Consider the following 25,456-nt stretch of genomic DNA (forward strand, 5'->3'; position numbering starts at 1 on the left):
AAAAAGAGGAGACTGCGTGAAGGATAATGGATTTGGCCTACTGGAACACTAAGCTGTAAACTGTTGTTCTTGTTGTCTGGGTGTCGTTACAATAAGTGCATGAATTATTATAGTTTATGTCGTAATTGCTAGAATTGTGGACGAATTAGGCATCAAATTGCAGCATTGAAGAGGCATATACCAATTCGACACCCAAGCAGGTCTAAGCGTTTGAACTCCTTTGTCTGGTTGAGCGAGTATGGTGGAAATACTGTTTGTTTCACTGAGTTGGCTGCGTCCACTACCCAAAGAGCTTTGGCTCAGGAATGCTGAGAAAAGGAATTCAGAGGGTTCGAAAGGGACTGAAGTATTTCCAGGCCGCCATGTTGGGCAGTAGGCGGCTTGTGGACTAGAAGTCTGCCAGATGGATTAGCAGGTACGCAGAAGGGCTGAGTTAATGTCATGGGACTCCTTCAAATTGATTGCTAAGCTATTTGCACCCTTTTGAAGGACGATCTTGGAGTTTGAAAAATCATCTGCATGGCAGTGGAGGGGAAGGAAGTAACGCCTCCTCAGGTATTGGTCCAGTTTTGGTACGTGAGGTAATACTAGGGTCAGGAGGTGGAGTTTATTGATCCTGGGGGGAGGGTGCCCGCCAGGCGTCATAGGATTTTGACGTTCGCATCTGTGTGAGTAGAGTAGCGGACGTGCTGGCGGAGGGAAGATGGCCAAGGAGCCCAAACTTGCCATGTGGTGGAAAGACTATGTGGTCATCCCGGGTTTAAGCACCCCAGGAGGGTGGATCGTGAGTGAGAGGTGTGGACAGAGTTTCCTGTGTTCGCTGAGGGACAGGACTAGTGAGGGTAGAAGTCAGATCGACTGGCAGACAGCCTGTAGTTCAGAGCCTGCTCAGGGAGGAAAGGCTGCTCGAGCCCGAGTCATTTTGTATAGAGAAGCTCCCCAGACAAATGGGCGATCGTAGTGTAGGTGACCTAGGAGGTCAGCTTGAGTGAGTAAATTTGTCACGATAGGGCAAGTCGTGTAGCGAAGGAGATCAGGAAATCATTGAAGTAGAAACGGTGCAGACCGTAGTTTGATACTTGGCGCGCCGTGCCAAGTAGCGGTGTGAGCGTGCCAAGGTGGTGCCATGCTATTAATAGCAGGCTGCGGTGCCATCCGTGGTGCTGAGTTGTCGGTGCCAACTTCATTGCGGTGCCTGATAGGTGCGCACATCGAGGCGACGCAACTGAAAGCCTGTCGCCTCGGCCAGAGCCTCCCGTGGCCGATAGCACACTGGTGGATTGGCGCGGCGCGATGCTTCATCGCGGTGCAATAGGTGCCACAATCGAGGGCGCAACTGAAAGCTGTCGCTCGGCACCAGAAGCTCGTCACGCCGGCGAATCAGCACGGCAGTTTGCGTGGTACCGAGAAGCCCCGCTCCCTATCAAACAGCTCGTGGGGATAAAAGGCATTGATGAGCCCTTAAGCGATAAGGAAACTCGAACGGCTGACACGAAGGGGCTTTACCTCGCGAAGCTCTGTTCTTTGGTAGCTTCTTTGGCTGATTTCCTTTAGTTTTTTTTTTTTTTTTTTGGGAAGGGTTAGAGTGGTCTGGAGGCAGAGTCCGAGCGCAGGGTCTGAAGTAGATAGCCAGGGATTGTTGAAGTAAATGAATGTTTAAAACTCCCGTCTTCCTAGCTCTAGAGACTTAAACTTGGTGCAGTGAAGGGCTTGTTTGAGGAATCTGGGCTCCCATAGTCATTTTATACACTTGAGTGCCCACTCGAAAGAGGGAGCAGCGTCCTTACACGAAAAGGCACAGCGTTCTAAATCGCCTGTGGAGCCAGGCATATTGAAGCGGTAAGAAGAGAGATAATTTTTTTTACCTAGTAGGGAATGGTAGTAGAATAGAGACTAGTTGTAAGTAACAGAGAAAAACTAGCTAACTACAGGAATTTTAAGATAAAGAAAGAAAATACTAAGGAGTCTGCTGAGCTCCGTCTCAAGCCGGGGGCGGTAGAGAAGGAATTGAGGGTACTGGTCGCGCATGCTCTCTAGTAACACACTCAGAATGAGTGACGGGTTCTAAGCATGCGTGGCCGGTAGGAGTACTGCTGCAAAAAATCTCCGATCAAAGGCGCAGGGGCGCACCGACACCTAAAGTGGAGCACCCACAGGGACATCTCTCGAAGAAGAACCACAGCTTCTCTAAAAGTTAAAAAGTTGCTTCACTTACCTACTGAACCATATAATTTGATCGTTTATTAATTTCCCTTTTGAAACCTAGAATCTAGCCAGAACCTATTAATTTAAATGTATTTTTTAAAGATGTTTTAAAGATGTTCTCTGAGCCTTAGTCCACACTGTCCAGACCAAGAGATAAGGGACAAATCTTGGCCCTCTCCCCTCCCAATACATGCCCAGGGCTAAAAATGAAATGCCAAGTTAGATCTTTGTCACTTATAGCTGAGGAACAATTCAGGTCCTGGAGGACCTATGCTTTACAATCTTATAGCTGTTATTAAAAAAATATAGCGTAAAAGTGTAAAACTAATTAAAATGGTCTTTTTAACATTTGTTACATAATGGAGTCCTTGCAAAAGAATTATGTACCTGAAGTTTCAAACTCTCTGGCCAATTGAATATTTTCAAATTGAAAATTTGTCCAAAGTGAACTCTGAAGTCTGAGCTTATTTGCCGGGTGATGGTCCTCGACACTTCTTTAGTGTTGAAAAGAATTTTTAAAAACACTGAACGTTTCTTTACATCTTCTCGTCTTAAAACTTCTGCCCTGTGAACACGTTAAACATAAATTGTAGCAAGAGAGATTTTGTGGAAAATATCTTTACTCTTTGGGGTATTTTATAGGAGTCTGATTACTGAAGAGCAAGCAAGAGATAAAACCAAAAATAGGCCAGTTAATTACGCTATAGAAACATCACTACACAGGAAAATGACTTCGGAATTCTACAGTTACTTTGGATTTCTCATGCATGCAAAAACATTTTATAATAAACTTTTTCCTCTTACTGTTATATGAAGAAGCCTCAAGTGGAGATAAAATCTGACCTGTTCATCTAGTGAAAATTCTTTCCCCCACAAATTATAAACATTATCAAAAGCAGTTAGGATCTAAAATATCCTGGCAGTGTGAAAGATGAACAACAACAGGAATGGTTTATGCTAAAGCTATTTTCTGCATAACCTTGATATGGAACAGTTTAAGACATTGAAACCCATTAAATAATCTGTGTTAAACTGTGAAACACTGACACTGTGTAAATTTCTTCTCTAGCTACTGCTTGTTACATGGTGTCTGAGCACCTTCCACATAACATTGATAGTGACAGTGATGTTTCTAGTGGATTTCATGGAGTCTTTGACATTTCTCCCTTTTCAAGTGTAAAAAGTCTGCTTGGGTTTTTTTACTTTTTTTTCAAAGATTTAAATAATTTTTAAAGGTTGGTTTCCTTCAGGGCCATTTTTTGTTTATTTGTTGACTGGAAGATTTTGGTCAGAAGGGAGTGTCAATGTTGCGCGCGTCATTCTTATGATGGAAAGGCCTTTTCAAAGCTACCTGGGAACTTATGGAGGGACTTGGGCTCAGGTGCGATGTGCTCATGGTGGCCTAAATCACAGAGAAGGCAAGCAGCCTTAGTTTAACGTCTATCGACTACAAAAGAGAAAGTTACTCACCTTGCAGTAACTGAAGTTCTTTGAGATGTGTGTCCCTGTGGGTGCTCCACTCTAGGTGACGTTGCGTCCTGGCGCCATCGATCGTAGATTTTCGGTAGCGGTGCCTGGTCGGGATGCACATGCTCAGTTGGTATTCCCATCTCGTTGGAACCTTCTTGAGCACGTGTCCAGCACCCTCCTCAGTTCCTTCTCTACTGTGGAGAAATCATACTAGTACTCCAAAGTAGAGGGGAGGAGGGCAGGGAGTGGAGCACCCACAGGGACACACATCTCGAAGAACTTCAGTTACTGCAATGTGAGTAACTTCTCTTCTTCTTCGAGTGCTGTCCCTGCGGGTGCTCCATTCTAGGTGAATGTGAAGCAGTACCCAATACGGTTGGTGGGATTTTGGAGTTGTGTGAGGGACAACGGTAGACAGTACCATATGGCTGACTACGGTGTCCGCCATGGTATCCCGTGTGACAGCATAATGTTTGGCAAATGTGTGGTCAGATGTCCACATGGCTGCCTTGCATATGTCTGTAACAGGTGCGTTGTGGAGAAAGGCAATGGATGTTGACATTGCTCTAGTAAAATGAGTCCCAACACCCTTTGGTGGTTGAACATTCTGGGTCTCATAGCAGGATCTGATGCAGGTGGAGATCCACTTGGAGAGTCTTTGCTTAGAGATAGCGTAACCCTTTGATCTCTTGGTAGGAGAAACAAAAGCCTAGGGGATTCACGAAATGGTTTAGTTCTGTCAACATAGAATGCAAGAGCCCGTCAGATGTCGAGAGCATGTGATACAGCTTCCTGTGGAGTCATGTGAGACTTGGGATGGAATACAGGTAAGTGTATTGACTGGTTAACGTGGAAGGTAGACGCTACCTTGGGGAGGAATTTGGGGCGGGTTCGTATGATAAGCTTGTGTTTAGAGAAAATGGTGTAGGGAGGGTAGGCCATCAGGGCGCTTATTTCAACAACCCTTCTTGTTGACGTTATGGCAACCAAGAAAACCACTTTCATGGACATGTGGAGCCGGGATGAGGTGGCCAGGGGCTCGAAAGGGGGTTTCATAAGAGTGCAGAGAACTATGTTAAGACTCCAGGAGGCTCCTGGTGAATGAATCTCAAGGTAGAGATTTTGCAGACCCGTGAGGAAGTGTTTCATGGTGGGGTATGCGAAAGTGAATATAGTCGGCCAGAGTGTCATGAAAGGTGGTAAGGGCTGCGAGGTGTACTCTGATAAAACTGAGTGAAAACCCATCCTGTTTTAGTTCATAAAGATAGTCTAAGATGTCAGGGAGGGTTGCAGTCTGGGGTATTAGGCATCTCTGGAAGCACCAGATGGAGAAGCATTTTCACTTTTGCAGCTAAGTTTTAGGAGTGGAGTCCCTTCTACTGTGCAGAAGGACATGCTGGACCTGTTCTCAGCAGGCTAATTTGTGGGATTGAAACCATGAAGGAACACCACCACTAGATGGAGTTTCCAGAGCTGCAGATGAAGAAGCCGACCGCAGTTCTTGGAGAAGAGATGTGGTCTGTCGGGGAGAGTACGTGGAGGACGGATGGACATGCATAGCAGGTAAGGATACATCTGCTTGGGCCAGCCTAGGGAAATAAGTATGACCTGGGCCTTGTCCTCTGTGATGTTGCGTAGAACCCCGTGTATGAGTAGAATCGGTGGAAAAGCGTACATGAGGGAGTTGTTCCAAGGAATGAGGTGCGTTTCCAAGTCCCGTTATGGAGCAAAATAGATGGCATTTGCAGTTTTGAGGAGGGGCAAACAGGTCTATCGAGAAAGTGTTCCAGTGGGAGGAGAGCTGTCGGGGTATCGTGGGATGTAATTCTCATTCGTGTTTCTTGGAGAAGTGTCTGATGAGTGTGTCAGCGGTAGCGCTGTGACATGCAGGCAGGTAGGAAGCAGTGACTTTTATGTGATGTTGTATGCACCAATTCCATAGTTTAACTGTGCATAGGGAGTGAGATTGTGCTTCTCCCTGCCTGACAGCTCTGAGTTCTAGGAGATTGAGGTGCAGACACATCTCTGATAAGGACCAGCAGCCCCATGCCTTGTGATTACCTAAGTGCGCTCTGTGATCTATCTGGGAAGCGACCGTGGTCAGCATGAGTACTTGGGAGTGTGGATGGAAGGGATCGTCCGTGCATAGGTTCTCTGGTTTTGTCCATCAATGTAGCGAGGCCAATACCTTTGGTGGCGGAGGTCAGTCTTATGCAGAAACTATGTTTGCTGGGTTGGATGAATGGATATATGGAAACAGGCATCTTGTAGGGTGAGGGTTGTGAACCAGTCACCTTGTTCCAGTGCGGGTATTATTGTGCCCAATGTGACCATCTTGAATTTTTGTACACGTACAAACTTATTCAGTTGGTGTAGGTCCAATATAGGTCTCCACCCCCACTTTCTTTTGGGAGTAGAATCCTTTTTTCCCGATGTTGCATCAGCACACGTTCAACTGCACCTAGGTGGAGAAGATGAGCCACCTGCACGCAGAGACGGTGCTCATGAGAGGGGTCTCTAAGAGGGACGGGGAAGGGGAAAGGGTGGGCGGGGAGGATAGGAAAGGGATGGAGTAACCTGACTGAGCTATTTCCAGGACTCAGTGGTCCTGCGTGATCTGTTCCCAGACATGGTGGAATGCCTGGAGGTGGTAGCCAAATGGGCAAATAGGCAGCTGAGTCAAGGGGTGGTTGCGTAGACCCCCAACCAGCACTTCAAAATTGTTTGTTACCCAATGGTGGGAAGTAGTTGGTTGCGCCTGGTTTTGCCTGCATCTAGGAGGTCTGTTGTGTTTTTTTCCCAGTGTCATACAGTGTGGACTGGGGTCAGTGATATTGTTGTGCGCTGGGGCCTCTGGTAAGGTTGATACCATTGTCTCTGGAGAGGGACGGGTATATGCCCAATGTGTGCAAAGTGGCTCTAGAGTATTTCATAGTGTGAAAGACTTCATTTTTTTTTTATTTTATTTTTTTTTGAAAAGAGGTTATCTTTGTCAAAGGGGAGAGTCTCCACTTTGGACTGCAAATCTTTAGAGATACCGGATGTTGAAAGCCAAGAAGACCAGCAAATCACCACTGCAGTGGTGCGGGATGCTGGATCAGCCATGTCCATGGACGCTTGTAGTGCCGTCCTAGACACCAACTGATCTTTGACGAGGACTAACTTGAAGTTCACTCTGCTGTCCTCTGGTATATGGGAGGCAAATCAAAGAGCTTGTTATAGTTGTCATGGTCATAGCTTGCAAGGAGGATGGAATAATTTGCAATTCTAAATTGCAGAGTAGAAGAGTATAAACCTTGCAGTCCAAGAGGTCAAGATGTTGAGGTCCTTATCCTGCAGAGTGGGCTGGTAGTGTGCCTGCTTTGTTCTGTGGGTCACTGCATCCACCGCAAGAGAATTGGGTTAGGGGTGGGAAAATAAGAAATTTACTTCCCCCACGGGCACGTAGTATTTATGTTGAGTGTTCTTGCATGTTGGTGGAATGGAAGCAGGGGTCTGCCAGAGAGTACCAGGTGGTTCTAGGAGAGCTTCGTTTATGGGTAGTGCTATCTTTGAAGGTGCAGAGGATTGGAGAATTTTGAGAAGCCTATGTTGTGTCTCCTGGACTTCCTCCAGGAGGATGTCCTGGCTGAGTACCATTCTCTTAAAAAGTTCCTGGAATTGCATAAAGTCGTCCACGTTTTGGGGAGGTGGAGGCATAAGGGCGACTTCTGCGGCTGATGGCGAGGCAGGAGCCAGTAAAACAAGGAACAATTCATAGCCCACATCTTCAGGAGCGGGTTCAGGAGCTCTAGATGTTGATAGAGCTGGGGATATAGGCATAGGACAAGCTTGCAGTCTGGTAGAAGGGACGCAAGGAGGAGCAGTGGCAGGAGCCGACCACGGGTACCACTGAGGCCAGGGCACCGGGTAGGAAAAAGATAGGTCCCAGCCACTGGGGGACAAAGTAGGGAAACTGAGGCTGATTTTTATGATGTCCCATGTCTTGGAGTATGAATGGCTCCAGGTGGAGGGGAAGACTCTGGCAGGGATAGCTCTGCCTGCTGCTGTGTGCCGTTCTCACTATCAGTGAAAGTATCCAGGTCAGGTGGGGAGCGCTGCTGTTCAAACAGTAAGTGCTCCCTGTGAGGAGTGGAGAGTCAGGCTGAGGGGCCACAGAAATATCCTGCTGAGGTAGGAATTGTTGCTGCTCCCTAGGCTGGTGCGCTGCAGAGCATGAAGTGTGAGCGGCAGCCCGGAGTGATTTTAGTTTCACTTTTGCAGGAGCCGAGAGCGCCGTTTGTGAGAGCCCCGCAAGGGGTCTGAATCTGCTCTGGGGTTAGCAGGCAAGCTCGGTGCAGGGGGTGGAACGCGTTGTCAGCACCAGGTCCTTTGTCGGTGCTGGGGGAACCGGTGCCAAGGAGAGCTTCCTGCTGTGGGAAGTCGGGTCCCTTCTTTTGAGCCCCGTGAGAGTTGCTTGTGAAGTGCAGGGGCGGTCAGATTTGCCTGCTCTCGGCGTTGACAGCATCAAGGGTAAAGACCCTGCAAGAGATCATTTACTCTCTTGAGTGACTCTGAGAGGAGACATTAGGGCTTCCTGCCTCTTCATGTGAGAGGGTGAAGCCGGGCTCCCAATCGGTTCTGATCAGGCAAGGGAGCGGGTTTACTGCCGAGCTTCTTGCCTCTGCTCCAGAGAGGGTGAAGCCATGCCTCCCGTCAGTTCGGACCTGGCCAGGGAGCGTGAGGGAAAGGGTTTGCCACTGCCCGTCTCCAGAGGCGGCTGCAGGGATCTCTGCATGAGAAGCATTTTCAGCCACAGGTCCCTGTCACGACAAGCCCTGGGTTTTAGGCTTGTGCAGTGGACACACTTGGCAGGAACGTGTGTCTCGCCAAGGCACTTCACACAGTGTGAGTGTCCATTGGACATTGGCATAAAGTCCTGAGAGGAAGCACATTCTTTGAATCCTGAAGCCCCTGGCATAATTGCACTAGTAATGCCAGGGGAGAGTCTCTCAGTAGGAGCCAAACTTGAGGAAAAATGTTTTTTGTTTTTTTTAAACTAAGTAACTATTCTAAAGGAAGGGAAACAACTGTGATGTTACTAACTAACTATTTCTATGTTCTTTATAATTGTTTCCTTCAGAAACCAGGGAGGAGGATCAGCATTGCCCCGAGTCCTGTCTTCAAGAGGACGGTTGAGAAGGAATTGAGGAGGGTGCGGGACGCACGTGGTCAGGAAGATTCCAACGAGATGGGAGATACCAACTGAGAGTGTGCGTCCCGACCAGGCACTGCTACTGCAAGTCTCTGATCAACAGCGCCAGGACGCACCATCACCTAGAGTGGAGCACCCACAGGGACAGCACTCGAAGAAGAAATGGCTGTTTATATACATAAGTGATGTGGGGGAAAAAACATTCAACATTTGGTGAAATTCTTCAACCTCCTCCATGGTTGTGGAAGTCCCAAAATTGCAGACTAACCACTGTAGCTCCACTACATGAGTTAGGCTGAGAAGAGGAGTGCATAGGGGTATTGGGTGTTGCGGGCAGGCAGAGGAATAAGGGCTATTGCCTGCAAGTATCTACTGGCCACAAAACTCAACTGGGAGTGGGGAGATGTAGTGACTACAGAAGCTAATATAGTCCTTGGTCTGTAGTAATGGCTACATTCCAGTTGCACAGCTACCCATACTCTGCCTTTGATTTGGCTGTCTGTCATTACCAACATCCCCAAAACCCCTAAAAAGCCCCAATACTGGGCTGTAGTAGGAACAGGAAAATACAGGGGGAGGACTTGGAGTCAACCAGAAAGTCAACAATCTGTGAAGACTGTGCATCTACACTCTTTACATGGAAGGGGCTAGGCTGGCATCTGCTACATTCCATGAGTCACAGATGCAGAGGCGCCTTTCCCTTTAACTTTGGGTTGTGAAAATGATTCTGTCCCTAAGTATCTTGCCCACAGCCTGAGATAAAGGGACTTTGTATTTGGTTTGAGTGGAGTGTGTGACATTTTTAACATGTGCAGCCAGGCCACAGATATTACAACAGCTCATAGTTGTATAGGTGATTGTGGCCCACTATCTCTCCCTCTCTAAAGGATTCATGGTCAGTGGATCTGTGCAGTTTACTGATCCACTGGACCCACCACACTTCCCTGACACTCCCTCAGCGTATCTACAGATACGCATCCTCATTCCCACAGGGAGTTGTCACAGAGCTGGACTCCATAATACATAAAGAGCTACCAAAGTTCAGTGAATGGCCTCTCCACTTTGCACCTGTTCTTCCTAGTGACATTGGTACTGAAATTCTTCCACTGCATGTAGGGCCTTCCTTGACCATGGAGGAACCTGCAGGATTTTGCCCAACATTCAAATATACGCAGGATCTTAAATGTGACCGACAAAGGAACTTAATAAAATTATACCAACTGTAGAAAGAAGATGCTGAACATTCCAATAGCTAGGCTAAGCAGGGTGTTCAGAATGTATTTCTAAAGTTGAATTAATTTAAATTAAATATAAATAAATAAATAATATTCAAACCAAAAATATAACAGAAGATTGATAACAACAAAATAATAAGTACCTGCAGTGTAGCAGATGTGTTAGTCCCAGGATATGAGAGAGACAAGGCAGATGAGGTAATGTATTTCTGTTGGTGGAAACGACAAGCTTTCAAGCTTCAAAGACCTGAGAAAGAGCTCTGTGAACCATGAAAGTTTGTACCTTCCCGAAGAGAAGTTGGTCCAGTAAAATATATTACCTCACCTACCTAACATAATAAATGACAAACTAATCTGTAGAGAACCATAAATGTCTCAGAGCAATCTTACCTGGGGCACAGATCATTAGGAGTTACACTTTCCGTCAGGCTCAACTCAGGAATTAAAACAGGTTCTCCAGGTTTCCTCCTGATGTTGATGGCTTTTTCTCTAACTTGTTGCTCTACCTCCAGGCTATCAGCCAGCTTAGGAGGGATGGGTTTTACTGGTTCCTCACCATATTCTGAGTTCTCTGCTTCTTCTTCCTCTTGGTCTTGACTTTGTTTTATTTTCTTTTTTTTCTTGGTCTTCTGCATATAGAAAATACAGAGTTTTCCTCCAAAGTGTTCTACTTGCAATTGTTTTGATCAAAATACACACTATGTTTAGTTATTTCTGACTGTTCTACTTTCCTTACACATTGCAAATGGTTAGTTGGCAATTACTTTTTATTATTCTTAAAGGATTATATAAAGTTCTCCCACTCTTCGGTCCAACTTCATTTATTCTGCGGCTAGTAGTTCTCTGCATTCTTATAGCTAAACAACAGGCTTAACTTGACTATCTCAAAGAATACACTTACAAATTCTGAATTTGTCTTGGTGATCATTGTGAGGCTTTCCATTTTCTCTTTAGCCTGAGCCACCAAGTTTGTCCTCTGTTAGGGCTGACAGCCATTCCCAGGATCATACTTGACTCTTTAATTGACATAGGTAAAGACTGACACAATTACTACTGCAATTCTTCTGGTCCCCAGTGATCCAAAGTCCAAGAAACAGAACCCAGATCTCCCGCAGAGCAGTTGTATTTACAGTAAGCCATTCAGCCAGCTATTTGATGTTTTAAACGTGATTGCAATTATTAGATATCATGTATAAGACTGTGAGTTTGTCATGGAGGTCACTGATTCTGTGACTTTGTGTTACCTCCGTGTCTTCTGCAGCAGCCGGTGTCGCTGCCTCAAGGGCTGCCTAAGGAGCTCCAGCTCCTGGGCCAATCGCACCAGCTGCTGCTGGGGCAGTCTTGGGTCACAGCCCACCCCACCCTCCCAGCAGCAGGAGTTTGGGTTGGGGGCTCAGGGCTTGGGGTTCAGGCACGGGAGGGGCAGCGCTTACCTTGGGAGAGGTGAAGTGGCAACATATCCCTCCCTCAGCTCCTAGCTCCGCACGCTGCCTCCACCCACAGGTAGCGCCCCCGCAGCTCCCACTGATCACAGTTCCTGACCAATGGCAGCTGCAGAGTTGGCAGCGAATGGAGCTAGCACCTTAGGGAGGGACATGTCGTCGTTATCCCAGAAGCTGGGTAGGGAGCCTGCCAACCCCGCCAACCCTCTCCCCTAGCACCAGCAGGGGTCCCGGGCTGCTCACACAAACAGTGCCCCTCGGGTAAAATACTCGTGATTAAAACGTAGCCTTAATCATGTATACAATGTATACAATCAGTTCTCTTCTCTCCTCTGTGAGTAAATGCAATCATTTTTCAGCTTTGGTCTTACTGACTGCCCAGCTGCACTAATGTCCCTGCTGCTATCAGAAGCATTCAGATTTACAAGATAGTGTATTTATCCTAGGAAGCAATGACTCTGAAAAAGATATGGGGGTCATGGTGGATAATCAGCTCCCAGTGCGAAGCTGTGGCCAAAAGGGCTAATGCAATCCTTGGATCATGAAGAGGTGAATCTTGAGTTAGACTAGAGAGGTTATTTTGCCTCTGTGTTTGGTACTAGCGGGATCAGTGCTGGAATACTGCACCTAGTTTTGGTGTCCCCAATTCAAGATGGATAGTGATAGATTGGAGAGGGTTCAGAGAAGAGCCATGAGAATTATTAAAGGATTAGAAAATATGCCTTCTCGTGAAAGACTCAGGAAGCTCAATCTATTTAGCTTAAAGAAAAAAGTTAAGGGGTGACTTGATTACAGTCTAAAAACCTACATGGGTAACAAAAGTTTGATATGTCTATGTAGCAGAGACAGGTATAACGTGACACAACGGCTGGAACAAATTCAGACTGAAAATAAGGCATAAATATTTAATAGGGGAATTAACCACTGGAACACTTTATCAAGGTTCATGGTGGAGTCTCCATTATTGGCCATTTTAAAATCAAAGATTGAAGGTTTTTCTAAAATATATGCTCTAGGAATTACTTTGGGGAAGTTCTGTGGCCTGCATTATACAGGAAGTCAGTCTACATGATCACAATAGTCCCTTCTGACATTGGAATCTATGAACCTACAACTGAACACGGGGATTGGAGCAGTATAATTCTTATCTGCTTGGTAGACTTTACCTGCCATGGAGCACCATGTATCTAATTAATAGTACAGTAACTGCTGATCAGTCAATAGATCTCATGAATGTCTCTCTTAGAAATACTTTTTTAGGGAATGTTCAAATAACAACATGACAGTTTTGTTGAAATATTTGTTTTACATTGGTATAAATTTATTAATTGAATGCTATGATTAACAAATTTTAATGACAGATGAGACCATTATGATCATGAGCTCTTGCATAGCACAGACTCATAGAAATTCTCCCTTTGATTCCCACATCTGGTTAAACTAGACTCATAGACTCAAGGACTGGAAGGGACCTTGAGAGGTCATCGAGTCCAGTCCCCTGCCCTCATGGCAGGACCAAATACTGTCTAGACCATCCCTGATAGACATTTATCTAACCTACTCTTAAATATCTCCAGAGATGGAGATTCCACAACCTCCCTAGGCAATTTATTCCAGTGTTTAACTACCCTGACAGTTAGGAACTTTTTCCTAATGTCCAACCTAAATCTCCCTTGCTGCAGTTTAAGCCCATTGCTTCTTGTTCTATCATTAGAGGCTAAGGTGAACAAGTTTTCTCCCTCCTCCTGATGACACCCTTTTAGATACCTGAAAACTGCTATCATGTCCCCTCTCAGTCTTCTCTTTTCCAAACTAAATAAACCCAATTCTTTCAGCCTTCCTTCATAGGTCATGTTCTCAAGACCTTTAATCATTCTTGTTGCTCTTCTCTGGACCCTCTCCAATTTCTCCACATCTTTCTTGAAATGCGGTGCCCAGAACTGGACACAATACTCCAGTTGAGGCCTAACCAGCGCAGAGTAGAGCGGAAGAATGACTTCTCGTGTCTTGTTTACAACACACCTGTTAATGCATCCCAGAATCACGTTTGCTTTTTTTGCAACAGCATCACACTGTTGACTCATATTTAGCTTGTGGTCCACTATGACCCCTAGATCTCTTTCTGCCATACTCCTTCCTAGACAGTCTCTTCCCATTCTGTATGTGTGAAACTGATTGTTCCTTCCTAAGTGGAGCACTTTGCATTTGTCTTTATTGAACTTCATCCGGTTTACCTCAGACCATTTCTCCAATTTGTCCAGATCATTTTGAATTTTGACCCTGTCCTCCAAAGCAGTTGCAATCCCTCCCAGTTTGGTATCGTCCGCAAACTTAATAAGCGTACTTTCTATGCCAACATCTAAGTCGTTGATGAAGATATTGAACAGAGCCGGTCCCAAAACAGACCCCTGCGGAACCCCACTTGTTATACCTTTCCAGCAGGATTGGGAGCCATTAATAACTACTCTCTGAGTACGGTTATCCAGCCAGTTATGCACCCGCCTTATAGTAGCCCCATCTAAATTGTATTTGCCTAGTTTATCGATAAGGATATCATGCGAGACCGTATCAAATGCCTTACTAAAGTCTAGGTATACCACATCCACCGCTTCTCCCTTATCCACAAGACTCGTTATCCTATCAAAGAAAGCTATCAGATTGGTTTGACACGATTTGTTCTTTACAAATCCATGCTGGCTATTCCCTATCACCTTACCACCTTCCAAGTGTTTGCAGATGATTTCTTTAATTACTTGCTCCATTATCTTCCCTGGCACAGAAGTTAAACTAACTGGTCTGTAGTTTCCTGGGTTGTTTTTATTTCCCTTTTTATAGATGGGCACTATATTTGCCCTTTTCCAGTCTTCTGGAATCTCTCCCGTCTCCCATGACTTTCCAAAGATAATAGCTAGAGGCTCAGATATCTCCTCTATTAACTCCTTGAGTATTCTAGAATGCATTTCATCAGGCCCTGGTTGCACAACTGTTATTTCTAACACCCATGCTTGCTTTTCTTTTGCATTACTCTGCTCTATTTTTTTTTTATCATCTTTCTTCCTTCTGCTCCTTTTATTATGCCCACCAAATTATCTAGAAACTCTTTAGACTATAATCTAAGATATCAAAACTCAATAATGATAGTAAACTATCAGGATATCTGAGGCTAAAAAAAAGCAAAAAACAAAGCACCACAACCCCCATACACCAAAAAAGTGCTCTCCTGGCATGGAGTGAAGGTCTATATACCTGCACCTAACTTAAAAAAATAAAGGACCTGAGATGGTTGGGGATCATAGATCCTTTTATAATCTCAGTTTCAAACATGTAAGGCCTTGTCTGGTCTGTAGCCTATAGAGATGACACTTGCTTATATTTACATAGAAACACCTAAAAATCTATTTTGTAAAAACAGGCTTGATAATAGTTAAGTGAGGCCTGGTAAAATATGAATAACATGAAGTGAGACAATTTAGAGGCAAGTTGAAGATAAATTAGGACACAATTCCTGGTTATGCTGTAAACATGTTTTGGTCCTAACTAGTTTTTACAGGTGCTTTAGATAAACTGTTAAAGGTCTGGAAAATGCTATCTATATTGATAGTTACTGGTATGGTATTTACACAGATGTTTTTAACTAAAATGACAATTAATGTTAAATAGCTAATGTGAAAGTAAAATATATTTAATTACGATAAAAATGTGGACATAATGTTAATTAATTAAGGGGTATTATAATTGATTATAAAAAGGGTAGTGCACTCATTTTAGATTAGACACACCCATCCACCATCAAGGTACCATTAGAGAAACGACTATATTCGTTCTTCTCAATTAGGGATTAATCATCCCTAAATGCAGTACTTTATCTAAAAATGAGAGTATAAACACAGTGTATGGTTATATTGTAATGCCTGCTTGTTTAAATATTTTATATTAAATAAAGGTTTTAATTTTAGCACTCTGTACCATTCACAGACCTCCACTACATTAAATTAGCTGTAAATACTCTGGAGGCTCAAACCTTAAAGAATTCAGTTTGGTTTTATTCCTTATTTTTAAGTTACTAATTGGGAACACATAAATCAAAGGCTACAGGTCCCAATAGGAACTGTTTTTCTCCCCTTCTTCATCCATTCAAAAAGCCACTGCAAAGAACACCCTGGCTTCTGGCTCCAACCACATCATCCCCCTTTCTGCATCCTTCCACTGATGCCCCTTCTTCACTGCATCAAAAACTATTTGCCTTCGCTTTTAAGGTTCTTTTTAGCTTAGCCTCGCCCTGCCTATTATCTCTTATATGCTATTGAGCTGTCAACCCTTACCTCTGCTCTAGCAACAAAAGCATCTTTCATTGTCCATGGACAAATTTCCCCTCAACACCTTCATTCTTCCTCCAATTACAATCTTTATACATAGGAGAAGCTCTCCCAAAAATTAGCATAGCCACTACTGTATCTTCCTTCAAATCTCACCTTTACAACTCAACTCTGCTATGAGAGCTACAAGACACTCACCAATGACTAGGCAGCTCCTGTGTTGCATTACATTGATCATAATTGTCTTACTGGTATCTTGCATTTCCCCCATCTAGTCATTATTTCTACCTGTTATTTCTCATAATATATTTAGACTGTAAACTCTTGGGGCAAGATTTGTCTTTACATTATGTGTCTGTACAATGATTAGAACAAGGGGGCCCTTATTACTAATGATGATATCTAGGTACTATCATATCACAAATAAACCAACACCAGAAGGTCCCCAAACTCAGGACAGTTGGGGCAAAGGAAGTTGCTGAGGGAGTGTAGCCCATAACTGGGAATATTTACAGGCCATCTTTGTTGAAGTGCTATTAAGACAAAGGCTAAAAGCATTCATCCATCTTTCTCCCTCTGCCTTTCTATGCTAATAACCATGACATACTAAAACTGGCACTTTTCAGGTAGATTATTTTATTAGTCCTGGGGAGAATGAGTGGCCTCGGAAGAAACAAAGTGATAGCGGTAACAAAAACCATTTGTTATTAATGAAAATATATTAGACAGTTTAATCAATGCACCCCAATCTTAATTGACAAGGCCCCTATTATTTGACACATGGGCTTCTTCTGAACAGAAATGATAGCTGGTGCCTGAACAAAATGATAGCTGGTGCACAAGACCACTAATAGAAGCTGCATGGGCAAAGTGCAATTGAAATCCTTACACTACTCGGACACCTCCTCAGAGTTCCTAGTGCTCCCAAAGGAAGTGTGGAGGGAACACTAGGAACCTTTTCCTATTCTGGGACCAGAGCTGCCCAGGCTTGCAAAGAGCACACATTGCATTCTTTAAAAGGATGATATTGTGGCTATACTGCCAGGAAGCTCTGGAAAGTACTGTGGCTTCTCTAGACAATCATCTCTGGTGATCATAATTGGTTCTGTGTACCTTGGAATCCCCTCCTCTTGCACACAGCTGTATCTTCAAGGAACAACTGAGCCCTTAATTTGCATTCTAAGACAGATATTAATAAAGCTCTGAAGAAGTGAAAAACTAATACATTAGTTCATTGCATTTTCTAGTTTTAAATAGTTATTTGATGTAACTGGACATTTAGTATTGAAGTTCACCAGAAACATCTTATTGTTTCACTGTTAACTATGAGAAATATATTCATTTTAACTCCTGAAGTAACAAGGAAAATCATTCACAATCACAGGGACTTGAATTTAACATGCATACAGCAAAACGGTTTAATCTAATCTAATAAAACCATTTAAGTGCTGAAATGTAAGCGAAGAAGTTTGAAAACCAACATCAGACAAAACAAACCACCACTATAGAATAAACATCTTAGAGAAAGTTTAACTTGTTCTACTCCACTACAGCTATTTCACTTAAGTAAGTTAATTTAGTAACAATCCTAAACATAAATAATTTACTCAACTGAACTCCATTACACTTAACAATTTGTGATGGCTATACTCATCTTCAAGCTATTCTACCATAACAAGAGATACCTTAAAAATACACTTGGCAATAATGCAATTTTATAGGCTGCGTGGTTTACACAAACCTGTGCCTTTTTCCAAGATTTCCACTCTTGTAGCTCAGTTTTGTATTCTTCCATTTTCTTTTCATACTCTTCCATGTATTCTTCTAATAGTTCATTTATTTCAGCCTGAATTTCTGCTTCATAGATTTTTTTATCTGATCTCTGGTCAACCTCTTCCCTTCAAAACAATTAATTATAATTTACAAATATATTGTACCCTACTGTTGGTTCCTTTCATTATAACAAAAATGTATTCTGTTGATAAATGCATTCACATTTAACCTATGCTTTCATGTACTGGTAAGTTTTCAAGCAATTTTAAGCATATAGGATACAGTAGTATTCTAGGTTACCTTTGTCATAGTTTCTGAAGCTCTGAATGCAAAGCAGGCTTTTGGAATCCTAATAAACTTCTTATTATGAAATAACAAACCCCATAGAGTCCTGAGCCATGCCAAGGGCTCCTAAGTGCTACAATAATACTAATAATAAATGAAGAATACTAAAATTATTCCTTAAGACAATTTTTAATGGTCGGCAGTAATTGGTAATTCTTTTTCCCTTGTCTTGCACATTATAATGAAATTGTAATAAACACAGAGGTAGTTACATGAGTGCATAAAATGTGTGAGATATTCTAAGAACAACAATTTATATCTAGTATTTAGTTATATGACTTCAAAATGGTGTGAGAGATGAGGTCAGTTTTAAGAATTGTGATAGATGCTAATTGACAGCAGATAGTAACTATCCACAATGAACTAAACAATTCTGACTTTGGACATTACCCTCTAGTAATTTCTCTCAGTTATTGTAATTACTTGTTGTCTTAAAAAAATTAAAAAAAGGTGATACCAGAACTTGCTACTAAAAGCTTATCGTTGTGCCTTGTTCGTGTTACTTGTGAACTCTTAAACATGGCAACATGCAATAAAATCCCACTGCTAGCACATGAAGTAACAAAAATGTTATCAAAACATACTTTCTCAAATAGAGTTTCATGGGTGTGTTAGTAAACTTCTGAAAGTCACGCAGGGATTTCATTTCTTTCCAAACTTTTATAATAGTCTTCAGCAACGTTCGGTCTTTTTCTTGTTCTGCATCACGAAGTCTTCTGGTTTGTCTATAAATATATATATGTATAAACTTAAACTTGCATAACTAGATGGAACAATACAGCGAGAACTTATAATACTGAAAAACCACATGGTGTTTTCAATCTAATTGATGGACTTCACTACAATCCAAGATAGTATAACAAACTCAGACTTGAAGATGATAGGATGTGGCTTTCGTTAAAGCTCTGTATTCTATTTTGCTGAATTCTGGACAATGTGACTTTAATTACAGTTAATTATCTTGCGCTCTCCATCTCTTATACAAAGGCTTATTAAAATCATACATTATTAAAAACATTTTAAAGTTAATGTGTGTAAACAGCAACCCAGGATAATTATGCTTCTGCTATGAAGTAATGTAAATCAAGTCATGGCCCTGGAGGATTCGAAACACTAACAAAATTAACTTCTTTTGACTTGGAAGGGATATTTGACTTGGAACTATTTCTGTCTTCCATTGCATTACGGTATTGGTATTGCCTTTCCTTAAGCACTTACATATACACTTATGTACTTCTTGAAGACCAGACTAAACATTTCCTATGTAAATGACTATTTTGGAGAACATAATCTTTTCTCAACACTGTCCTGGCTGTAACAATTGTCTTTTTTTTTTAATGATATAACCTAAAAGATAGTATTCTATAATATGGTACTACAATACCTTTAAATTAAGACCTGGATATTCAGTAGCTTATATTCATTACTTGAACTAACTTTGCTTCTGTTTTTAAATAATTTTTATAGAGATTAAATACAGACCTTCCAAGACACTGCACTCTGCAATCTGTATTGGCAAGTATGATTCAGTGTCTTACACAAGAGGCCCATCAATTTACTAAAATGGCAAATGAGATCACTGGGACTGGAACTGCTGACTATCGTGGCTTAACACACTCCAGTGAAATTCTTCTCAGTTTGCCAGAAGTCCATTGCATGATTCCAGTCAAGAACCAAAATGTATCTTCCTTTCCAGTTTATCAGAGGGGTAGCTGTGTTAGTCTGTATCCACAAAAACAGTGAGGAGTCCAGTGGCACCTTAAAGACTAACAGGTTTATTTGGGCATAAGCTTTCATGGGTAAAAAAACACCACTGAAGTGCATCTGAAAAAGTGGGGTTTTTTACCTTCAAAAGTTTATGCCCAAATAAATTTTTCAGTCTATAAGGTGCCATCGGACTCCTCGATGTTTTTTTTCCAGTTTGTTTGTTACAGTGTTGTTTGTTTTGTATTTGTTTTGCTCCCTCTCTTGGATTCCTTTGTGCTAGTTTCCTATGTAATATATATTGTTTTTAATACATGTGTTAATATGACCAAGTGGAAATGTCTACATTGCTATTTTTAGCCACATAACTTGAGCCCTGAGAGCTCGAGTCAGTTGACCTAGGCTCTGAGACTTGCTGACACAGTTTTTTTTGCTGTGTTGATATACTCTAAGTTTCAGTTCAATAATATCTTTAATAAAATATTTAAATTATAAAGATGATTCTTTAAAACTATGCTTAATTTTAATATAATCGGAGCCTTGACATGGGCATATGTAAAAGCTAAATATGACTCAGCAGTTAAAAGCAGAGTGGCCCTGTGGCATAAAGAAAACACCTCTTATTGCAGCAAAAAACTACACTTTATAGCCCTATGATTTCAAATGGTCTGGCATGACAGCAACGTATGAGAAACTAAGGGTACGTCTACACTACGAGATTATTCCGATTTTACATAAACCGGTTTTGTAAAACAGATTGTATAAAGTCGAGTGCACGCGGCCAAACTAAGCACATTAATTCGGTGGTGTGCGTCTATGGTCCGAGGCTAGCGTCGCTTTCCGGAGCGTTGCACTGTGGGTAGCTATTCCGTAGCTATCCCATAGTTCCCGCAGTCTTCCCAGCCCCTTGGAATTCTGGGTTGAGATCCCAGTGCCTGATGGGGCAAAAATCATTGTCGCGGGTGGTTCTGGGTAAATGCCGTCACTCATTCTTCCTTCGTGAAAGCAACAGCAGTCATTTTGCGCCCTTTTTCCCTGCATTGCCCTGGCAGACACTGTAGCATGGCAAACCATGGAGCCCATTCAGCTTTTTTTACAGTCACTTTATGTTACTGGATCCTGCTTGACAGGGCGATACTGCAAGCACTACACACAGCATTCATCTGCTGCAATGATACAAGACGGTATCATTCCTGTACGTCCTGCTGCATGTAAATGCAAGAATGATGGCTATCTACTTCGTACCAGCGCTGCTACATGAGTGGCCTCTGCTAGTCGCCAGTGTGCAAAAGCAAAAATGGGAAGAGCGCCCCGAGTCACTCCCTCATTTAAGTAGATGTCGAAAAAGAGAGGCAGCCGCCTAGAATATGGGCCAATGTACTGGAGAACCTAGTGTATTCAGAATGAGCAACAGCGCTCCATGTCAGTATTACCTGCAGAAAATTATGAGCTGCATGTCCATTCCACGGTTTGCCCCTGCATACTAACTCCATTCTCGTGCTCTCCCCTCCCAACATTCTGGGCTACTGGGCAGGTGTCCCTCTATCCATTTTGTCATGTTGAAGTTATGAAAGAGCAGGTAAAAGGAACACTGATCTTATGTAAGATAATAGGAGCAGCCGCCAGCTGCTTGATATTCCAGGCCAGTGACATTAAAGGATGGGAGAGAGCCCAGCGATCCCGCTGCTATAGTTCCAGGCCAATACAGAATCTTTCTTAACAGGAAAAGGAGACAACTGCCACAGCCCCAGTTGCTAGAGGAATACGTTACCAGCCGTCGTACATCTACTGAAATGACTCATGGGAGGGAGGGGGAGGAATCATTTCCTATTTTACCCAGGCGCCCCCCTCCCCCCTCGCCGGCCTCGACCTGATACATCAAGATACAACCAGATGGTACCGCTGCCACCGGAGGGAAGAAAACGATAGCTCTTTATACCTGTGCAGCATTGCGTCTACCACCAGCGTTCAAGTCACATACGGTAATAAAAATAGCCAAAAAACGATTTTTTCCTTTCCTTCACGGGGAGGGTACAATTTGACGACTATACCCGAACCACGCCAGACAATGTTAACCACAGATCAATGCCAACGAATGCAAATTACTTTCGGAGACTGCTGTTGACTGTGGATAGCTGATTCCTCAGTACCTCCCTCCCTCCATGACTTCCATTGATTTCTTTGGACGTTCCGTTACGTTTGTCACCAGCAACTGTGTATCCTGGAGAATTTTCAAAAAGCCTGTGCATCGCTTCCTAACGAGCCTGATAGAACAGATGCCTCGCCCATAACAGCGACAATCCATATCTCGCCGCACGGTCCCATGCTGGAGCCTTTTAATTTGGGACTGCACGCCACCTGTGCGGACACGAGCTCCACGCTGGCAAAACAGAAAAAACAAGGGGCGTTCGTTCAGCCACTGCAGTCTGACGAGTATTGGCTGTCCAGCGGTTTCACAGTGGCTGTGGATATCCGATGGCCATCCATTCATTTTCTGTCATTCACTAAACTATCGAATGTAATATCGCATTTAGCGCTACCCTGCCGTGTCGTGAGTGACGTACAGGAAATTCATATTAAAGACCCTTTATAACGAGTATGGGTTTAAGGCTCATCTGTATGTGACGAGTACATGCGTTGATCAGTTACTGTGCTGCTTTAAATATTGTTTTAATATCGTTAGTGTTATGACTCTCCACCTAGACCTAATGCAACTCAATCGCATCCTACGACATCAATATCAATAAAGTCCAGATGTTTAACAAGCATTTTCAGGCAACCTAATTAACGCTTCCTATGAACCAGAAAACACAACAGCTTGGCATAATAAAAAGGAAGTTCTTATTCTATCTTCTGAGTATGAAGGATACCCTAACTGCTACGTTACTATAATAGATAAAACATACATCTCGTATAATTTAAGACATGCATCCAAGGGAGACAAATGGATGTTATATAACAGTTTAGTATCTCCATTCTGAGTTATTCAAGAACCAGATTCAATTAACTTCTCATGTAAGTTAATGCTATAGGCCTGAAGCAGGAGGTCGATTTTAAAAATGCCCTCTATGCACCATTTGGTTTTCGCTCACAGAAGACATAAACATGTAAGATAGATGATCCATGGTCCAATTAGCTCAGAATAAAGTCTTATAGATGGTCATGCTTGAAAACCAGATTAGTAATTCTTATTAATGTTATTGCCAGGTTACAGCCTAGATGACTTGAGATTCAGAGTCAAGATGATCTATTTTCCCATCAAGTCTCACTAAGTTTGAGTAAACAGGCTCAGTATAAAGCATTATTATTTACCCCAAACTCTTTATGATTCCTCTGAATGGATTCCCCCTTACGATTACGATCATGTTTCATTAAAAAAATCATATCTACTAGCTACACTACATACTCTGGATTATTGTGATTATTAGCCACATTGAATGCATGCCTAATCGTGAGAGTAGGATTGGGGAAAATGTACTGTAGTATCTCTTATTTGCAGTACTATATAAGATTATGCTTCTTTGTGTATCTGTGGCGTCAAGTTAACTATCTAATGTGTTGACTTCACAGAGCCTCTATAGCTCTCTGTAAATTTTGAATCAGAGGTCTAGATATCAGTCCTTCTATACAATTATCTCTTAGTGGATAGTGACTCAGTACATAGTAGTGGGTTTATATAAGTGAATAATGTACTACTATGCATTATTGGTGAAATGCTGTTTGAGATTAGTTATTATTTGATTTGAAAGATCTTTAGGCGCACGATCTAGTGTAGCAATCTGGGGATAATGACAACCATTTGATATCCGTAAAGTTTCCCTGTTCATAGTCAGCACGCTATTTTCTCCTATTGCTCGTGCAAGAATGAGGCGTGTCAGTAGTCGGGATATTTCTTTGGCTGTTGCATCACTAAGCTGTGTCATCCGACTAGGTGTGCGACCCGCTCGCGTAGCCACTATAGCTAGGAATGTCGAATGACCGTCGAATGCATAAGTAGATTTCGTCGTGAGGGAGGATAGTCCGAATGGTGCTACGCCGTATCGTGCTGTAGTACTAGTGGATCATTCAGTTTAAGGTTGTCCAAGGTCGCTTGGCTTATGACCTCTTGCAGGCATGCTCTTACATCTGCAGGTAGCACACTGATTTCCAAAAATAATAAATGTTATTAAATTTCTGTAAGGCCCAGGAGTTTGCGAAGGGTAGTGCTGAATGTGGCCTCTTATGCTAGCAATGACTTCCAAATGACGATAAAATCCTCGCTTTTTGAATGAATTAAAATTAATTGTGCCACCAATTAGGTGTTTCAAACAGAGGGAATAAAGGTCATCCCTAAATGAGGCTAGATACCTGTCTCACATATGGACAGATTCTGTCAGAGAAATCGAAATTAGATGTTCCAAAATTTTTCCAGAATATATGTTCCTTAGGAGCAATGTAAACATCATTTCACTCTGTGGTTATTTAATTTTGCACTTAACACTTTAATAAATTCATCTACTAATCAGCAGACAGGAAAATTTTACCATTACTTTGTATATCAGACAACTAACATATATTAAATTCTTGTAAAGATTATGTAGAGCTGGCTGAAACCTTGCAATATACGCAATTGCATCGCTGTGTGGAGTCCAAAGGCAATATAATATTGCCAAGGTCCTTACAAGTAAGTGATAATTGGGGGTAAAAATAGTTAGACATCATTACAAAGTTGATAGACTTTATTTTGCCCTACACTTGAATAGAATTCAATTTCACAGGCCGTAGACCTGAAGTTTTCTTTCTTCTTAACAAAGCACCTATTGTACTATAAATTCCTATTGCGCGAAATTAATGGGATTCTGAGAGTACGTTAGTCGCAGCATTCATCGAGCCTTAGTATGTTTTTTTGCTAACTTGGTAGTGGTCGTTACACTTTGACAGTATTTCACAAGATATTAAGGCGAAGGCGAGATGTCAGGTTAGATGATGAGTTTGTAAAATCGAGTTTATCAAGAGTCTATGTGCTCAGCGGTAGTGGCTTGACTATGCATAAGTTGGATGAGTAGTCCGTGCGATCATTTACTGAATACCCGCCCTGAATGGTGTGTGACTCTCTTTACATCATGACAGGTTGAGGTCTGTATGATATCGGCGCTTCTCTGCACGACGGATGATGAGGATCCGAAGGTAAACGCCTGGTCACTGACATAATACTTGCTTTATTACCATTATGGGACGTATCCTTATGCAATTTCCCTGGTATGTAAAGACTTCGACTGGATGTGTTTATCTGGGATTGCTTAATGATGTGTCAGAAATTGGTCTTCACTTCATCTGGGAATCAGTGTTGATAGCGACTGGCTTAGATCGTAGTGACTTGCCATCGGTTCTCGGTTACGGTTCCAGTCGGATGCTTTCAGTCAATATGAGGGGTATTCATGTTTTGACGAGTTCAGTATACTATTCTAAATGTTAGATAGGGTGCTGGTGCTCGTAATTGAGTTTGAGGATTTCTGCTGTTTGGCTACTGATGAGTGCTGTCTGAGTGATATAGGTATAATACGACTGTCAGTCATTAACTATCAGTAGAGGCGATCAGAGTACCAAGACGTCCCGAGCGGAGTGAACGTTGGTGAATCGGTCCGTTCACGTATCGGTCTTCCAAGAAACAGGGGTATGGCACTATTAGCTCGATTTGTGCCCTATGAAGCTATGTCTGTCGGTAGCTTTACAGAATCGGAGATGGATGCCCCACTATAATCGTCCTGTTCTGTACATGAATATGCGATATAT

The 25,456-nt window shown here is 42.6% G+C and overlaps 1 protein-coding gene across 2 annotated transcripts in view; it reads right to left on the bottom strand.

Moving 5' to 3' along the window:
* Positions 1-25,456, bottom strand: part of CC2D2A (coiled-coil and C2 domain containing 2A) — a 143,414-nt gene that overhangs the window by 88,849 nt on the left and 29,109 nt on the right. For both annotated transcript variants that reach the window (XM_075066578.1, XM_032773944.2), the window contains exons 9-12: positions 18,565-18,705; positions 17,604-17,760; positions 10,495-10,733; positions 2,593-2,770 (exon numbers count right to left, since the gene is read on the bottom strand). In XM_075066578.1, the coding sequence (XP_074922679.1) occupies positions 2,593-2,770; positions 10,495-10,733; positions 17,604-17,760; positions 18,565-18,705 (715 nt within the window). The remainder of the gene's footprint in view (positions 1-2,592; positions 2,771-10,494; positions 10,734-17,603; positions 17,761-18,564; positions 18,706-25,456) is intronic.

The sequence above is a fragment of the Chelonoidis abingdonii genome, chromosome 5, assembly GCF_003597395.2.
Source record: "Chelonoidis abingdonii isolate Lonesome George chromosome 5, CheloAbing_2.0, whole genome shotgun sequence".
In the NCBI taxonomy this organism is placed as follows: domain Eukaryota; kingdom Metazoa; phylum Chordata; order Testudines; family Testudinidae; genus Chelonoidis; species Chelonoidis abingdonii.